The following is an 18,695-nucleotide window of genomic DNA, read 5'->3' as shown; positions in this document are numbered from 1 at the left end:
ATCTTCACTCTGGCCATACTCCTGCCTCCTGGCGAACCCTCTTCTCCTTATATAACTTTGTGTTTTCAAATTATACCACCTGTCCCACGCACTTCTCACATACTATGTGATAGGTACGCTTTTGGCCTGTCGGTAATGCCACCATCTCAGCCATTGTCTCTCTCACTGACAGGCACCCACCTGGAGACTATTATTGTCTCATTAAGAACTGATAGATGCAGGTAGCACTCAGAATCCGTAGGAGCCAGACAAATACAGTAGGGGGCTACCTAAATGCTACCAGGATGCCCGGACACCACCACGCACACACTCGTACAGTATGCCATCCCCTAAACACAACAAAACAGTAGCAAACCCTAGCAGTTGGCACCAACATTTCTATAGCCCATCCACCCAAAAAGCAACACAGTAGCATACAGGCAAAACAGCATTGGCTATGACAACCCTTAAATGACAAAAAATAGAAAACCAGTCAGTACATATAGTAGACTACAAATCTAACTAAATAACTTATAGTTTACCTTAAACAACAGAGTATCTAGCAAGCCAGATCTGGCTCCACAGTCAATGCTACCTCAAGCAACTGCACTACAATGTAAGCCAATGTTATACATCATAGGCAATATGTACACACACATAAAACTGAATGACTAAACTACAAGGTACATTTTTTTTACTTCAATGGGAAATCAACTCCCAATGCCTCCGCTGTCGTGAGCTCCTGCACAGCTACCCATGTATATAAAAAGTGTTAAAAAGGAGACTAGCCTGTTCCCTTAGCCACACTGGACACATGCATCGAAAATAAGGTCCTGAGTGCTACTTGTATATACAGTATCAGTTCTTAATGAGACAATAATAGTCTCCAGGTGTGTGTCTGCCAGTGAGAGAGGCAAAAGGCCTGAGCTTCCATAGAGAGGACAAGCTGAGAAGGTGGCATTACCTGCATGAAAGCCTACCTATCAGCTACATACAAAGAAAATACATCCAATTCCAAACAAAATAAAATAAAACAAAAACTATTTCCCACATGCAATATATACTGTTTTAAGCAAACAAGTCCAGTCACCAAATACCTGCAAAACTAATGCCATTCCCATCAGCCTCAGCTGTTCTTTGTGTTTAGGGCTATCTAGCATATGTTAGCATGTTAACATTAATCTTGAGTAACATTAATCACTTTAAATGTTGCTGCCACATCAAACTGTGGGACGGCATTATCTCCTTTCCTTTCGTAAAGGATGGTCCTGTGGATCCTATACTTAAGGAGATAAGAAAGGAAGCAATGAAGCACCTTCCCTTAGCATTTAGAGAGTTCAACCAGCTCTTATCATAGCTGACACTGTGATACCTCACTCAGTTAGGAACCTTCCTAAGCAAAAAAGACTATTCGACCGCAGCTTTAGTCTTGTTGTACACCTTGTTTTTGGAAAGCTCTTGTTGTGAATATTATTACTACAGTACATCTAAATCTACTATGCAAAAGCCACTAAAAGGAAAAAAAAGACAAATATGGCTTCCAAATCCTAACACTTAATACCAACATACAGTATATATAATCACAAAATGATTCAAAGAAAAAACACTTCTAGCAGATAAGAGAATTTGCCTGCAGAGAATGTAAATTATTCCACTCCGTTCCCTCGCTTTCTGACGCCTCCAGCTGTTTCAGAAGTAGCTGTGATGCTCCTGAACTGCAGCTGCCACCACAAACCAGCCTTCTAATCAATCAGCTCACACACAGCAGCCTGCAGAGACCACCACCACCCAAAGCACTCTTTTGAGGAGAAATACACAATCCTCTATTTTCATCCAGCCTTGCTCCTTGGAGATCGGCGGGGTGGTCTTATATTCTCCACGTCAGGGTCACACCAAATCCCAACGGAGAAATTGCCTTTCAGCATCCCATATTTCATCCCAAATTTATCCATTTGCAGCTTGGCCACTTCTTGTTGCTGGCATCACTTTCAAGAATAGACAGGGATGGTATGGCGATGACCAGAGTCTCAGAGGGGTTTATAGAAGTAATAAAATACCCTGTTGTTACTCCCAATCTATGCAATTAAAATCAGACACACAAGAATTGCGGCCATAAATGGAGACATACACTGATAAATAAAAATCAAAACGGTGAGAGAAGGTTTCAAATAACACACTGCTGTCTATATTGAAGGTAGACTGTATGTTCTACCAGTTAAGTCATAATTTGCAATCAGTCACTTGATTGGCAGCCCCTTAAACAGAGTGCTAGTTGAGATAGAAAATTAGATACAACTTGTTCTGCATTTATTGCACCCGGTTATTGAGTGCTGTGATTGAAATGGTTTTTGTTCCTGTGTGTGCTCACGATTGTGTATTTGTACGTATGTGTCTGTGGGTTTAATCAGGTGAAGGATTTGGTTTTATCGCCGCCGTTTTTTCCTCTCATCGCTCTTCTCTCGTCTCCTGGAGCGGCTGGCGGAAGACGCTCTTCACTCCGGAGCCTCTGCTCCACCCGGCTCCGTATTACCATAATGAAATTGAAAAGAAATTGAAATGGAAATGACTACCACCCGGTGACTCAGTCCACATGACACCGGCAGACAAATAGAGGCAAGACTGAGGGTGCTAGAGCTGCAATACGGGAGCTCCTGCTTTTTAATTCTCGCCTCCCTCTAAGCGAAGAACACAGACCGAGAGCTCGTACAAGAAGAAGAGAAAGAGAACATAAACAAGCAGAATGTGTCTGAGAACTTGTGCTTTTACGGGAATGTAACAAATGTTGCACAAGCAGTATAGAAACAGAACAACTTCAATGTCAAGGATACATTTTAATTGGCAAGTGTTTGGTCTTTGAGGTAAAATCTTATTAAGAAAAAGTTTCCCAAAGCTTTACCTGCTCACTGATCTTGATATTGTTTCAGCATGTTGCTATAGTTACAAGGCTGTAATTGGATCGTTTTCTAGATAATGAATTTAGATGAGAAATTTAATGAGCCAATGCGTGCATTAAAAAGCTTTAATCCACATCCTCCAGCCAATCAGGAATGTGTTTATCACCCAGGTTCACTGATACACTGCAGCATTGCTAATATCATGAAGTAATAAAAACAGTGACTTCCTCACATGGTGCGGCTTGCTCCTTCTCTGTGGGCTCCTCCGCTTTGTGTGACTGGCCTTTGATCTTGTTCACCAGCATCAGCAGGCGACCTTTGATAGATGTATCTTGCTCGTATTCGTCTTCCTCCATAGGGATTCCTGCACAACACAAACAGACGTGCTGCTATATTGGGTACATGGAGAACGAAGCATATTAACAGCAATATCTCTGCTCTTCCTGTGGGGTTAGCAGACATGTCATGTGTATGATGTGTAGTATTGAGTGTGCGGTATCTCCTATTTCTTGGCAATTTCAAGTTTTTTCATCGTTGTCTGTGCGGAGGGGGGGCTGGAGCAGGTCAACGCTATGTGGCACGGCTGAAACTGCCATTAGATTGGTTGTACCACAGAGCGGTTGGGCAATTCAATTATTTATCACAACATCAAGATGTCAGAACAATGTGAGAGGCACTGAACTATAACTCCTGTGCCGGGAGACAGAGATGCAGAGAAGGAAGATGAAAGCATTTCTGAGAACAATTCAGCTGATGTTGACACAATGGCAGCTAAAGCAATAGATGGGAAATATTGACTATATTTTCCATTTGATTTTTTTTCCTATTTTAATTTTCCATCCATGTTGCCAGTTCATGCTGCCTTTGTAAAATATTTGTAATAAATTTAGCAATCAATCAGAGCAATATAAGGTAATTGGATCCAGTTAAATACAATAATGTACGTTTCATGATAAAGATAACCGATAAAGCAGCTGATAAAAGGTTTTTTGCAAGATCTGCATCTCACCACAGTGGAGCTGCAGCTGGTTGTGAAAACCATACAGTTCCTCCTGGATGTCTGTCGGACACGGACAGTCCTCGCCCACACTGAAGGTCAGCAGCATGTTGATCTAAAGCATGGAATCATGAGAGCAGACACTTACAAAGTCTGGTACTTTAGTTTCAAAAGCAATCTGAACATGATGTGATCTCATTGTAAGATTCACCAGAAAACAGCTTAAGTAGCCAATTCTCCCTCAGCACTCATAAACCAAAGGACACTATGACAAGTCATTAAAGGAGCTGTGAAGCGCTGAACTCCATCTCCAGCTGTGACCCTAAAGGGATACTGTATGTGTGTGTGTGCTCGCGCTCACTGGTGCAATGACACCACAGAGAAGAAGGATGAATTCGCCTTGAGGCTTTGCTCAACACACACACAAAGAGAGCGCTTTGGAACATTTGGAGCGAGGCACCAGCTCTCATTCACTCTGGAGCCAAAAATGAGGAACATTTTGACGATACAAAAACAAAAAAAGGCAATCTGAGGGTGGGGAGAGAAATTAGCCATGTATGTGGAAAAATTACAGAAGTTATGTAACAGCTCCCTCTGAATTATCCAGTTTCATGCATCATTTGAAGCATTGAGCCTGCAGGCTTTCTTTGTGGTCAATTATAGATTCATGTGTGCTTTACTGTAAGATTCATCACTTCTCACTGATGCACAGTTCCTGGCATTTTACCCTCTGAGGCTGATTTACACCTTTAGGTCACATAAGCATCAATAAGGTCATATGGCAGACATGTGAGAGTCGTCAGAATCACATGAACAGAGGTGTGAATTATTGTGAATCTGCCAGTGTAGAGATAATTCCCCCTAGTTCCCTAAGACTTAAAGGGATAGTTTGGGTGTTTTGAAGGTGGTTGTATGAGGTACTTATCCATAGTCTATTATCTACAGTAGACCATGATCGGCAAGCCCCCTGTTTGAAGAAGCAGACAGGAGTACGGAAGCTCCCGACTCCGGCAGCAAAACGTATTTTAGCCACCTAAAAGAAAGGCTCACCTAAAAAAATTATGTGTACGCTATATTATTGATTTTCGCCGGTTCACCTTGCTGTCAGACAGCTATACAGTCTATGTTTCCATAGGGGAACTGAAGCTGTTTTCTATGCTCTCGCCAAAGCAACCAGACTCCATTGAAAAAACAGTTAATTACGTGTTTTTTCAATGGAGTCTGGTGGCTTTTGCAAGAGCATAGATGGATACAACGGCTTCAGTTCCTCATCGAAAAGGGCTCACTAACGGCAAGGTAAAGCGCTAAAAATATTCTAAATATAGCGTACACTTAAACTGATATTGATTTTTTTAGGTGGGCCTTTCTTTTAGCTAAAATACGTTTTGCTGCCGGCCCCGTCCACAGCAGCGCATTGCTTTGCTTCCGTGCAGTAACTCCAGTCAACCATCATCTAATGTAGGTAATACACCGACTATGGATAGGTACCTCTTACAACCCCCACTTCAAAACACCTAAACTATCCCTTTAATCTTAAAGAATGAACATGCACTTCATATTAGTAAGATCAGTGTTTCTAACCACTTTTACTTCCTACCCAGCAGCCCTGCGGTGACCGTGGCCTCGTCTCACCTGTTCTTGAGGGGGCGATCTAAACTCTTTGGTCTTCTTTGCGGTAACGGCCGCGGACATGTTGAGGGCCAGCATCAGCTCGTTGTAGCGGAACTTCTGGTTGTACTGCAGCTTGGAGACGAAGCTGTCGGAGAAAGACACGATGGCCTCGATGCGGTGCTTCAGCTCGCAGTCGCAGAAATAGTGAAGCAGCTCACACATCTGGGGAACAGACAAGGGGAGGAGACGGACAACAAATACTGTTGCATCACTGTTGCGCACCCAGATGCAGCTGTTACGAGCAAGTCCGTTAGGAATACATACAAACAGCCTTATGGCTTCACACCATCCTGCTTATTAAAGAGACATTTAAGAGATCATTTGTTCAACACGAGACAGAGTAATTTCATATTTGACTGACTTCTGAATGGGTCTATTACAGCGGCGCACTTACGGACCATGTGATTGAGAGCACCGCTGTGTTGGTCTTTAGGAGTGAATTGCAGATGAAGATGTTCAATGATTTTTACATGTTTTACCTTCAGTGGTTTATGTAAAGGTTTAACAAATATATGATGATGTCAGATCTGTTCATATGTGCTTGTATCACCTGTCGTTTGACGGGCTCAGGCAGCCTCTTCTCCAGCAGTCCTTTCATTGGCTGTTTAGCCTCTTTGGCGGCCTCCTCTTCTCCAGCTTCCACTGCCTTCTCCTCCGCCCCTGTAAGTCCTTCTTTGTCCGTGGCCCCGGTGGCCCCCTCTTCACGTGTCTCTCTGAAAACATTCGGGTCGATGAGCAGCAAGATCTTATGAACGTCCTCGCTACCTAGTACACCCATAGTCAACAAGGTGCTGATGAGTTTCAAGATTGGCACAAACTGGTACTCCACGCCTCCTCCTACGGGATCTCGAATGTGGTGGCCGCCGCCCTGAACGGCCTCCGTCAACATTAAAATTGACTTCTCCTTCAGTGCGTCCAGTGGGATTTGGGGACTGTAGAGATGTTGCTCCCGTTTGGTGCTGATGAAACATGGCGGAGCAAAGTTGAGGCGGGGTTTGAGCGAGGTGCTAAGACCCACCCCTGGCGGGAGGTGCTTTTTGGAAGCGTTGGAGAAGAGGCGAATGGAACGTGTCTCAGCCGTGACGGGGATGATGAACTCGTCCTTCATCATGAGTCGCGCCTCTTTCGCCGTCTCCAGGTGGGTGCTGATCAGGACGTTGTAGAAGCCCTCGCGTAACATGCCTGACAGGTACTGATTGTCGATGGTGTAAAGGAGCTGTGATTGGTCCAGGTGGCTGCAGAGGGCGTGGGCCACGCGGGTGTTGCCCAGAGCGCAGAGGGCACAGTAGAGCTTCAGGGTGTGGTAGTGGAACCTCCTCATGTCCTCCTGCTCAGACAGCTCCATGATGTCGACGCACCTTTGAAAAGAAGTGAGGGAGGATTAGCAAATTACATTCTGATGATCTGATTTAGTCTATTTAGAGGCCAGACAGGTGTTCTTTACCACACAGGATAATAAAATAAGGGTTGTTAAAGGCTCCCTGTGGAGTTTCTGACCTCTAGTAGTGCTACAGAGCTGTTTTTCTATAATATTTTAAAAAATCGGCTTAGAGAGAAATGCATTTAGCACATTTATTAGATACAACGTCCTTTGAGATCAACTAAAACCTACTGAATAGATACATCATATAAGCACACAACCCCGTGTACTGCACCTGTTCTCCTCGGGTATATGTACGGCCAACATCTGCAGGGGCTCCACACACTGGACCACCCAGCCATGTCTCTCGTTGACCCTGGCTGTTTCCACCTTGAGGAAGATGTTTGGCATGCGGCTCCACAGCACGGCGTTGATGGACTGGACGTCTAGACGGGGCGGACACTGGGGCACCGGGTTTTTATGTTCGCTCTTAAAGATGGCGGATGACAGAGGCATGGCATTCTGGAGAGGGCAAACAGTACATGAAGGGAGGGATTAAATGAACTATTTTTTTCAAGGCCAAAGGAGCAGTTAAAAGGCTTCATATGCTCTCACTTTTTGCTACAGTTTAAAAAAGACACACTAGAGTACTTCCTGGTCGAACAGAAAGTCATTTTGAACTGCGTCATTTTTCTTTTTTTTAATACTTTATTGCAATGTTTCTTCCATCATCTTCCAGACAACTGTTTACTTGAAAGTCCATTGCACATTTTTATACTAAATTATTATTATTTATACTAAAATTTTAATTAATAAATAACAGAAAATAATTAAGAGACACAAAACCCAACCAAAACAAAAAAAGGATGAAGGTAAGGGGGTATTGGAATTGGGGCCTGTTTATTGCAATTCTTGGGCTAGATTGAAATAATATGTCATTTTACAGAGTCTTTTGGGTCAATTTTATTCATTTTTTTAATATGATCTCTGATTTTGAAGGTTATTTTTCAATGTCTAGAATTAAATTTTTTTAAAGCCATGAATTTAGTTTTGGTGTGTTTAGCTGTTTCCATGTCCTTGTCACCTGCTTCATGGCCGTCACACGCAATATGTTAAAGAGATGCATGTTTGCTGATTTTATTCTTTCCTAGTAAATCAATACCCAAAAGATTTTCTTGTTTCAGAGGTTCTTTTATTTTCCTTGTCATGTCATTTTTCTAAAGAAGAAGACAGTCCAAATCTGTCTATGAGTTGTTCGTCATGTTTACTGTGTCAGTGCTACCTTTGCTTAGTCACACAATCTTATTTTCTTGTCCAAACAACTGACGTAAGTACCCATCTTGTTGGTGAAGCTCTCAGTATCTTTGGTGCAGACATAAGCAGGCTAAAATATTAGCTTAGTGGACCTAGTTGGAGGGTGTGTAACTGCATAATCCTGTGTGGGAGCTGCATCTCTGAACACAGTGTGAGGTAGAATAAGGTACTACGAGAAAGGTTAAAATAAAAAGGAGCATACTGTGAGCAGTAAAAATTTCATTTCCTCGACTGCTACTGTTTGTGGGATTTTGGGTTTTTTTTTGTACAATGTTATGGTTTTCATCATACATGCAACAAGGTTGTTGTAATGGAACAATTAGGAGACTCTACCTTTATTTTAGACAACTCGAACTGGAAGAGGTTCGGGCTGGTGGGTCGCACAAACACAGCAGGGAAAAGCTTGGTGTTTGGTTCCACCTGAAGCAGAGAGAAAGAGCAGCAAGTCAATAATAGGTCCAAACAGGAAGTACACATCAAAAGCTTAAGACGCAGATGAGAGAGAGCATGACTTGCGGAAAGCAGCTTAATGATGCATCATGAAACTCCACTACTTAGTATGTCTATGCACGATCATTGTAGAGTGTCGTCTGGCAGGATGACTCAGCACCGGGTGAAGCATCACAGAGTTTCAGTGAGGGAGAACATAAGAAGATTATACCCTTCGAAAGGTTCTTTAAGATTTAGCTCTCAGAGTACATCTGAACAGGCAAATTATAAGTCTGAAATTGAACAAAACAGACGTCAGCGCTCCGTTAGGAAATTATGCAAAGACAGAAGACGAGTTAATCTCAAGGTCAGCAGGATAAACTGCAGAATAATAAAAAGAGTGGATGGACAGTTAGACAGGTAGAGACTGCGACTTACAGGTGGATGGACACATAAATGAATAAATGGCAGAAGGTACAAATGAATGAGTGAACAGACAAAATCACAAGGAAGCTTAAAAGTAACGCTACATGTTCTGCAAGTCCTTATGAAGTTTGAAAGCATCCCAAAATAAAGATCTCATCTTCTGCATGTCGAATATTCACATAATTCCCATCATTATACACCATATCTACTTTATAAAACACAACTTTTGTACAGCATGTGTATTCAGTACCTGGTAGGATGTGCTTATCTCCTTGCCATTGACAGTGAATGTCACCAGGCCGGTGGCCAGGTCTATGAGACAGCCAATCTCCAGGTCCACGTTGCTGCGACTGGAGGCGTGAGCAGCGCTGGTCACATCGCCACCCCACACGATGTAGCAGTTACTCCTCCTCACACTATTAGAGTGCAAATATCAGTCATTCATCATATATTGACATACAGCATAAAGTAAAGAACTTTAAACTGTTCTCCTAAAAACGGTCTCACCTCTCATGGACTCGTCCTCGCTCGTCACCCAGGGTTACAGTGACCGATCGGTTTTTACTGAGGCTGAAATTGTTGCTGTAGTAATGGTAGTCGGGGGTAACCCATCCAACCCACACACCGGTGGGGTCCTGCCCAGCGAAGACCCTTACCGAGTGATAGTACTGTAATGACACATGCAAGAGTTAGTCAACGCTGAAGGTGTTGAGACCAAATGGAACAAAAAAAAATCAAAAAGGTTATTCAGTACCGTAGTGATGCTGCTGTAGTCCACTCGTCTACTTTCATCACTGTGCCTCACAGATCTCAATGGATATCTACCGGAAACCACATTCAACAGGTGATTATCAAGTACAAACCAGTTGAATGGTATTTTAGCCTTCAGATGTTCAAAGCCATTACAAGATGTCTGATAAAACCAAATTACTTTAGCCGTGACAAATAAACAACACGAAAATGCGAAATACTTGCCTGCAAATATTTTGCATCAAAACAATTCTTACCGGCAGCGATGCAAATGTGCCTCTGATAAACAGTTACGCAGTAAATATGTCTAGGGCTTTTATTGTGAAAGATAAGAACGGAAGGAGTGGAACTGGTTAGCCCTGCCTTTGTCAAGGTTGAAAGGAGTAATGAAGTTTGCCGTCATCGTTCGTACTTAGGGAACCTCTGTATTGTCGAACACTATAGTGTACGTATTGAATATGTCCGTTCCGCACAACGTGATTGGTTGATGCCTTTATTCACAGGGTGAAAGCTCAGAAAAGCTGCTTTTTCGCCGCATAACACTTATGTTCACTGTGAAAGTACTCATGACAGTCCTAAAAAAATATACTGACGTGTGAATTAATGGTGTGTAAAGGCCTTTACTTCAAATATTTGCATACTAACTGACACTGAACTTGAATGGTCCACTTGATGTCACGATTGTCAATAATCTAGAAGTGGGTCAGAGGTATGATGCTTTGGAAAGGGTTGCTTGCTACTGTAAGGTGTAAATTCACGAGTACCTGTGTTTGACTTTAAGGGTATCTTCCTCGTGGACTCCGTTCATGTCTATAACCGGACTGGATTTGAAGAAGGACTGGAACTCTACAGGCATGCTGAGGCGACAAAACACCATATCTGCGTTGCTGTTCTGGGTGCCAAACGTCTTGTGGGTGACTTTAAGACAAGGGGGGCTGTCTATGGTGCCGTCAATCCTGGTCACCTGCAAACAGGAAGAAAGTCTTTGCATTGATCCAATGAGCAGCTGTGTTAAGAAACAAATATGTCACTGCTTTTGATCTTACTGCGATGTGGTTATGGTCCTTCGGCACATTAACAAAAGTAGGCAGACGCTTGCTGAACCACATGGTGACCTCTCGGTTCATGTTTACAGCAAAGGGCTCAAATCCCTCCTGAAGGCCGCACATGGTGTAGTACTTGAAGGTGCTGGCGTCTTTCCCCAGATTCATGCGGCCCACCTGGCCCAGACCGAGACTGCACACTGGAATGAACCCTGAAGGATGGTCAGAGGAGGTAAAGGAGGGAGAAGGAAGAGGAGAGTATAAATAACCTCTAAGAACACACAGCAGGAGGGGAGGGGAAATCAATCTAGCTTTTGCAAAAAGGCAATTTACAAGTGTCACATTAAATAAAGGGTGATTTCGTTACAGGGAGCCACTTATTTTTCACTTATATCCGCAGCATGGTCATTCTAGGTTAATGCTCCCTGCTCTGCATGTGAAGGCTTTATTAAAAGATGAGCGACCAACAGCTCTTTCTACAGTCACCTCATCAGTCTGACACTCCCTGACCTTAAGCTTCTATAACTGACTCTGTTAACACATACATCATATCCACATGCAAACTTTCTCACCGTCCTCAGTTTCAAAGTCAGTGAAGCAGAGTTCAGAGCCATTGGTGGTGATGAGGATCTCTCCGTTGAGGGTGAAGATCATGGACTTGTCCTCCATGTTGATCATACAGCCCACCACGTCCCCAGCATGCCAGCACCGCCCGAACAAACGGCCGCCCATGTTCAGACAGTGACCCTACATGTATATACAGTACAGGTACAAAAAGAAAATAATATAGGATTATACAGATGCAGATTATAGCATATATTACAAGAAATGTCCTTTCTAATGTCCTTTATTTTTAATGAAGTCTTTTATTTTTCCTGAAATTAGTTAAAGGTAGGGTTGGTAAAGATTTTAGGAATTTTTTTTGTTATATTAGTTAAAATTTTCATTACATCCCGACAGCAATCAATAAATCAAATGCTCTGATAAAAAGAGAAAAAAATCTGGTATCGCAGGACTGTAATAAACCCATCCAATTATTTCATTCAGCCCAAATTAAATAATTGAATGGTCTGCCTGCGCACACTCTGCCTATGCGCGTCATTGCACGTCAACGGAGTCTTCCACAAGCTGCTGGCTTGACATCTGTGAGTACTAACAATAGCCATGTTCATTGTTTACGTTCATTATGATCATTTTGGGGGAGTGGCTTTGGAGGGAGGCCTGAAGCGACGGACTGTCAGTGTTCCTGACTTGGTGACGTTCTCGCTAGATTTAGGGACTTTTGGAGCTAGTGCTGCTAGCTACCTTCATTGGAAAAGAGTTGGCAAGACTGAGCCGAGTTTTTCAGCTGGATCTTTATCAAGAATCTAGTGTACTGTTGCTAGTTTCTCGAGATTACCAACCCTGCCTTTATTTAAGATAATTTTTAAGTAAGATAAATTTCCTTTCATCTGTTTCAAGCACTTCAAGAAATAAAGGAAAAGGGCAAGTCAGTACAACAGTATAAAAACTACAATTACCGCCTCGCGGTTGTATGCTTCCACCAACCAGTTTAGTTGCAGTTTATATCCATGCCTGTCTAAAATGTCATCACTTCATCATTTTATCCTATTAGACATTTGTGTGAAATTGTCATAAATAGCATATAAATTCTTGAGCTATGGCTGAAAACTTGTTTTGTGAGGTCACAGTGACCTTTGACCACCAAATTCATCCTTAATTCCAGGTGGACATTTGTGCCAAATTTGAAGAAATTCCCTCAAGGCGTTGAGATATCACGTTTACGTGAATGATACGGACGTACAGACGGACAACCCAAAAACATAATGCCTCAAGATACACTTGATTCAACAATATTACATCCCATGGTTGACAGCTTACCCTGTATCCATCAAAGACAAAGGCGAGCTCATCCGTGCCAAGCTCAACATCTGGCTTACATCCAGGTCTGGCCCAGCCCACTCTCATGTCTCCTCCCGTCACAGCCTCAAATTCAAAGTACCACTTCCCGGTCTTCACGGCGTACGTCCTCTCCACTCTGAAGAAGCGGATCTTGTCGATGCTGAGCCGCTCAACCACTTGTCCTACAGGGCGGAAGGGAGTGTCAGGGTGTGGATTGCTGCTTCAAAACCAGCTGAATCCCCTCCGACAAATAAGGAAATGAATAATGGAACTATTAATTGCAACAGCCTAATATTGGGTGAGGTTAAATCATTGCACACCCCTATTCTCTTTCACTGTCGACTGAAAGAGAGTGGGAGGCAAAGTCCTTTATCTGGACTGGAAAATGAAGTCACACTTGTCACACACATTTTCCTCCACATTCTTTATAACGAGCATTTTATCATACACTGTATAATTGGAACGGCTGTGCATTTAGATAGGCATACGTCCATGAGTCAGACTCACCGCCTTCCTGGTCCGAGGGCTCGATGTTGTATCCATAGCCAATCAGAGTGCGGATAGCCTCCCGCAGGCTGTCCCTGTTGGACTTCTTGGTGCGCTCATCCAGCAGAATGTAGGGAACCAGGCGAGGGTTACGCTTACTCTTCAGATCCTGCAGAGAGGAGAGGCAGTCAGAGGAGACTTCAAGCAGGAAAAACAAATATCCCTGGTTATCTCATTAATTGTACTGTAGACCAGCTCAAACATACAACTGTTATGTGCTGTTATGTGTGACAGTTCCTGTAATTAAGAAGTTAATTGTTTCCATTGCGCTACTGCTGCCCATCACTTCCTCTAGCTTTCCTGTGTCACTCATTTCCCATCGCAGTTCTCCCACTGGGAGTCGAGGGCGCAATCACAAAGTATCATATTAATGCTACTTAAGCAGATTTGTGGAGCTTAATTTGAAATCTTGTGCTGGTTATGCAGATCACAGGCTGTTTGTTTGGTAGCAGCTTTCCCCGATATCACTGAAGGGTTTAATTGAAAACCATGTGGCATTTTGCCAAAGCGCTGGTCAGTTACCCGGTCACATGTTATCCACTACGACCCTTGATCTACAAACTGCACAAAAAAGATGACCAAACATCTGCCTTCAAGAAGGATGCCAAAGTGTTTAACTGTGACAACTGACACGTAGGTCTAACCTTAGCTGCTTATACTGGTTCAAATGGCTGAGCAGGGACAAGGAAAAAACAGGGTTACCACTCTTTTCTAGAGATAATTTTCAGGAAATTTTTTTCAGTGATGATTTAGCTGGTATGACAGACAGGAATACACTAATATGTTCCTCTCTGTGGAGGTCTGATTTATCTATGAAATCATCTCTTACATATTTATAAATGATGACAAATTGACCATAGAATAATGCAAACACACCTGCAGATGTAGGCAAGCATGTCAACTTTAGCAACTGAACCAAACGTGCTAACCAATTTAACATTATTCAACAATTTAAAACAGCAACGTTATGTAATGTCATCCAACCTGCATGTGCTACCATGTGGCGTGACTGGGGGGGGTGTTCCCAGCGTTTCCATAACATAACCGAGAGCAGCCTATTCAAAATACTTTTGTCCATAACCTACCATTTGAACATTAATATGATCCTGACCAAAACCATTCAGACAGCAATCTGAAAATGTTATCTGTTTAGGGGAGCTCTGATAGATAGTAGTAGTAGTAGTAGTAGTTCATTCTCAGCTAAAGGAAAATAGGAGAATGAAAAATAATGTTCCAGGACAACACAAGATTTTCTAGGAAAATTGGTCAACTGTTTTCCAGGACGTGAGGGAACCATGAAAAATGGCCAGTTTACACTTTATATTACGTGTCTTCTAATTTGTATATCTGCTGCTTACTCTGAATCAATAGGTGACTAACTCCTCTCTATCCAGACTCTTAGTTGTTTTTAGGGACCAGCGTTCATACAGAGAGCCTCTTTTTCCACACTATTAGCAAAGGAGGGTAAAATGAATGAGCCTTCATTCACTTAATGTGATAACATTTTGCAAGATGCATCAAATTATTTCTCAATACAAGTTGTAAATGAATGCTTTTAGGTGAAAAACAAACAGACAACAGCAATTTCTCTTACTAAAACCAGCCACCCTATGACCACAGAAACAAGATTAATTTCATAGTGCATTGAAATAAATATGTTTCCATGGGGATGACGCGTTCTACATCACATCATGGGAGAAAATAGCAGTGAGAACTGAACGTTTTCAGGAGTGTATTATATATAGTACCAAAATACACCAAAAAACAAAATCTAGCAGTTGATGTATTCAGTTTTAGCATTTGTTCGTTCAACAGATGAGAAGACACGTGCTGTATCGAGTGTGTTCTGCACAATATGTTCTGTGTCTTGTTGCCCTTTACTGCCGAACATCTTGCTGTGTATTGAATAATGACATATAGCCAGGAAATGTCAGACTAAACAAACCGTCTGACGTACGCACTGGTAAAGTAGAGACAGTATGGGAGGTGAATTAATGAACCATGAAGGAGAAACTGAGCGTATAAAAAAATGCAGTAGCCAAACTTGACATACAGTAGAAGAAAGAAGACAAAGCTGCCTCTTTTTTCTTTACAGAATAAGAAAAAAGAGGTGTTGAATTTAATTGAATTTAAAAGTAAAGTGTAAACCACAAAAACATCTCGGGTGCTTTTTAGGGTGAGATTTTGTCCACCAATATACTAGTTTGTTTTGGACCCAGCCTGCTGTGCATGAATACATCCAGTGTACCTGCTGAATGCCATAGGTCCATCCCTGTTTGATGCGGTCCTTGGCCCACACATTGTGTGCATTCTCTGCCAGTTTGTCCACCAGCAGCTCCTGACCTGGAGTCAGTTTTATGTCAGACAGGTCCAGAGGAGACGGCTTATAACCATTGGACATCATGTAGCTAGCGGAAAAAAGATAATGAAAAAAGTTATGGAAGTAATAAAACATAAATCCACCAGGACAAGTTTACCCACATGTATAGCCTCATATAAATCGTAATGGCAGCACATACAGTATATTAAAACTAAATATCATGTTTTCTGGGTTTACACACCTTTTGATTTACCATTTCATCTTTGCACTTACTATAGATAAGCCTAAGGTATCATATGTTTCAAGTGATGGTTAAAATACAATATATTCTCTACAAAAGTCTCTTTTAAATCATTGGCAAAATCAGTAACTACAGACAGCTTTCTAATAAACAGTCTGGTCTGAGCTACATTTAAATAAGAAATGTGTGTTCTGATGGACTTTATACAGCAAATATAAGCTTGCACACTTACTTCTTAGGGAGTTTTATCTTTTTGAGGGAGCCCTCAGCATTTGGATTGACCTGAACTACACGACAGCCCAACGCCAGCAGCGTCCTGTGGGGGGAAAAAAGAACAGAAAGCGAGTGACGAATGAAGCTGCAGATTGTGTTTAATCCCCACCTTGACATTACTTCTGATTTGACAGAGTGCACGTAGATCCAACAGTAGCGATGGAGGGGTTGGGAGTGTTCAAATGGAGCAGTGATGGGTTAAATTGAGCGTTTCCTAATCTGTCAGGAGACAAAAAGCCACAGAATACCCAGAGGAATGCACTGGGTGTGAAGTGCTTTTGACAAATGTTCTTTGCACCTTGTGAGAGGACAAAGTGACAGTAAAAAATGAGTTTGACGTCACTCAGAAAAACCATCAGTGTCACCAAGATGTGTCTGAGGATACCTGTACCCCGGATGAAGAGTAATCACAACAAACCTCCATGTTCTTCTGTATCATTTAAAGAGCATTTATGTAAAGCACTTGTAATAAGTCTCACTGGGACCGTCGTGTGCAGAAACAATTGTTGTGCAGAGCTGATGAGTGGAAAAGGAACAGCAAGACTTGTTTGGTTGAGTGACACTGAAAATGGAAATTCGCTTACCGTATATGTGCATTTATTGTTGTCTTACAGATACCTTATTTTAATCCTTATGAGTTTGTACTCCTTCGTGTAGACTGTAGGTTAAGCCATGTATGTGATGCTCCTGATTGATGCTCATGAACAACCGTTTAAAACAGACTACAAAAATCGAATCTTGTCATTTTTCTGTTTGTAATGAATCTCTCGGTTTCCCTCTTTGACTCCATCCCACACTCTCTTTCTTCTTCGCTTCAAAAACAAAAGTACAGCTGACAAAATCAATCCATAACGGTCAACATACTTCAGAGTTTCGGTCGACATCTGCAGATTGTAGTTCTTTTCAGTTTCTGGCAGCTTAGAGAAATCCACCAGGCACGGGTGCTGCCGCTTATTATCATCCCTTATCTATGAGAAAGAAGAACAGTCACAAGTGATCACATTTCAACTTCCCTTTGTCGCCTGCCACTTTGGCCCACAGTTACTCTATTTGTATGTACATCATGTGGGAAAGTTTACTAAAATATGCATATGAAATGCACAGCCTTGTAAGTCAGTGTCATAGTGAACCAACAAGGAGAGGAGAATGTGGTTTAAATACAGGGTGCTACTGGTTGCAGTGATAAGACAGTCTACTCTAGTGAACATGTTATGAAAGAGGAACGAGGGAGCATGTTTTCTTGGGGGAGAGAGAAAGGTGCTCGACCGGAATACCAAGTGAGAGGTGTAATGCCTCTCTCGAGGCTGCACCGTATGCCAAATAATCCCTTTGGCAATGCTGCTCAGAGGAGGTGGCATGGCAATGGCGGATGTTTACCAAGAAAACATGCGGGGCTGCGTACTGATATGCAGCTGTGTGTGTGGGTCCAATGAACACCAGCCAGCTCTTTTGTGAATAGTACAAGAACTCTGTGGGAAATCTCTTCTCTGGCAGTTCTTCCTTTTACAGAATTACATTTGCGGAACAAACAAATTAAAGAAAAGGTATTTTTAAGCATTTATGCAAACAGGACAAAATAACGAACGTCACTTTGTTTATTCGCTCTGTAGGACGTCTACTGTGAATGCTGCTGTAATGAATCACAATGAATGACAACTACAGAGCACAGAGTGAGCTGCGGTGTAACCACATCCAAAATGACTGTACTGTACATGTAATACTACGTGCACCATGGCTTTATCTCACGAGCTGACACATTTGTGCCTCTGACCCCCTGAGCTTAAGTAAGAAAGACTTCTTGACAATAAAATGCTCATGCTAAATTAAAGATCTTTAAAGTGGCAATCCTTAAGATTTCAGTCTTGGTTGATTTAGAATTTCTATTTGAGAGAAAACAATAGAATTGTACTTAGAGTTTAGCAGTCTGGAGTCTTTTTGTTGAGCTTAAGCTGGGCATGCACTATACGATTTTAGAAATCTCGTTGTGTAACTTCTTCTCCTACTGTACGAGTGGATCGTTTGCGATGTAAAGCCAAAGCTCACGATTTATGTGCTCACACTGTAAGGTCTGATCGTGCTCACACGGCCCGTTGGCTCCTGCGAGCTCTCCTGGCTGTTCACAGTTGCCAATAAAGATTTGTTTGAAAGCTCCGAGGCAGGTAAAGTTTGTTTGCTGCTAGAGGTCTGTACGGGTCACAATGCTAACAAGGCAGAAACGTACTGCCTTGATCATCTGTGCTATCCTGTCTGCTGAAACATCTAAAAAAAAAGAGGCGCCAGCGTATATGGACTTGCAGGTGGCTAGGAAGACGTGGACAGTACGGCTTGTCTATTTTGCAGAGATAATTGGAGGTAAGCTAGCTACGTTTTACTATATCTATTGTACAATATTATCTTGATAGCTACGCTCTGATTACTGTAACAAGAGCAGAAATAAGGCACTGATGTTGGGGAATCGGCTCGTGGCTCTGCTTCAACTGTGCGAGAGCCTGTGGTCGGCCGACCAAAATTTCTGACATGTCAGAAATTCATCCGACTGTTTGACGGCCG

General features: G+C 42.3%; 1 protein-coding gene across 18 annotated transcripts in view; it reads right to left on the bottom strand.

The window, feature by feature from the left end:
- LOC119474286 (ryanodine receptor 3-like) overlaps window positions 1-18,695 on the bottom strand; it is a 121,582-nt gene that overhangs the window by 49,076 nt on the left and 53,811 nt on the right. For all 18 annotated transcript variants that reach the window (XM_037746204.1, XM_037746211.1, XM_037746206.1 and 15 more), the window contains 17 exons: window positions 17,010-17,113; window positions 16,105-16,188; window positions 15,560-15,719; window positions 13,273-13,420; window positions 12,745-12,947; window positions 11,436-11,610; window positions 10,867-11,075; window positions 10,585-10,784; window positions 9,825-9,891; window positions 9,578-9,738; window positions 9,321-9,486; window positions 8,549-8,635; window positions 7,197-7,423; window positions 6,092-6,899; window positions 5,503-5,703; window positions 3,883-3,985; window positions 3,106-3,237 (listed from right to left, as the gene is read on the bottom strand). In XM_037746204.1, coding sequence (XP_037602132.1) covers window positions 3,106-3,237; window positions 3,883-3,985; window positions 5,503-5,703; window positions 6,092-6,899; window positions 7,197-7,423; window positions 8,549-8,635; window positions 9,321-9,486; window positions 9,578-9,738; window positions 9,825-9,891; window positions 10,585-10,784; window positions 10,867-11,075; window positions 11,436-11,610; window positions 12,745-12,947; window positions 13,273-13,420; window positions 15,560-15,719; window positions 16,105-16,188; window positions 17,010-17,113 — 3,235 coding nt within the window. The remainder of the gene's footprint in view (window positions 1-3,105; window positions 3,238-3,882; window positions 3,986-5,502; window positions 5,704-6,091; window positions 6,900-7,196; window positions 7,424-8,548; window positions 8,636-9,320; window positions 9,487-9,577; window positions 9,739-9,824; window positions 9,892-10,584; window positions 10,785-10,866; window positions 11,076-11,435; window positions 11,611-12,744; window positions 12,948-13,272; window positions 13,421-15,559; window positions 15,720-16,104; window positions 16,189-17,009; window positions 17,114-18,695) is intronic.

The sequence above is a fragment of the Sebastes umbrosus genome, chromosome 16, assembly GCF_015220745.1.
Source record: "Sebastes umbrosus isolate fSebUmb1 chromosome 16, fSebUmb1.pri, whole genome shotgun sequence".
NCBI classification, from domain to species: Eukaryota; Metazoa; Chordata; class Actinopteri; order Perciformes; family Sebastidae; genus Sebastes; species Sebastes umbrosus.
Note: the sequence above shows the minus strand (reverse complement) of the source record. Positions and strands in the feature narration are given on the sequence as shown.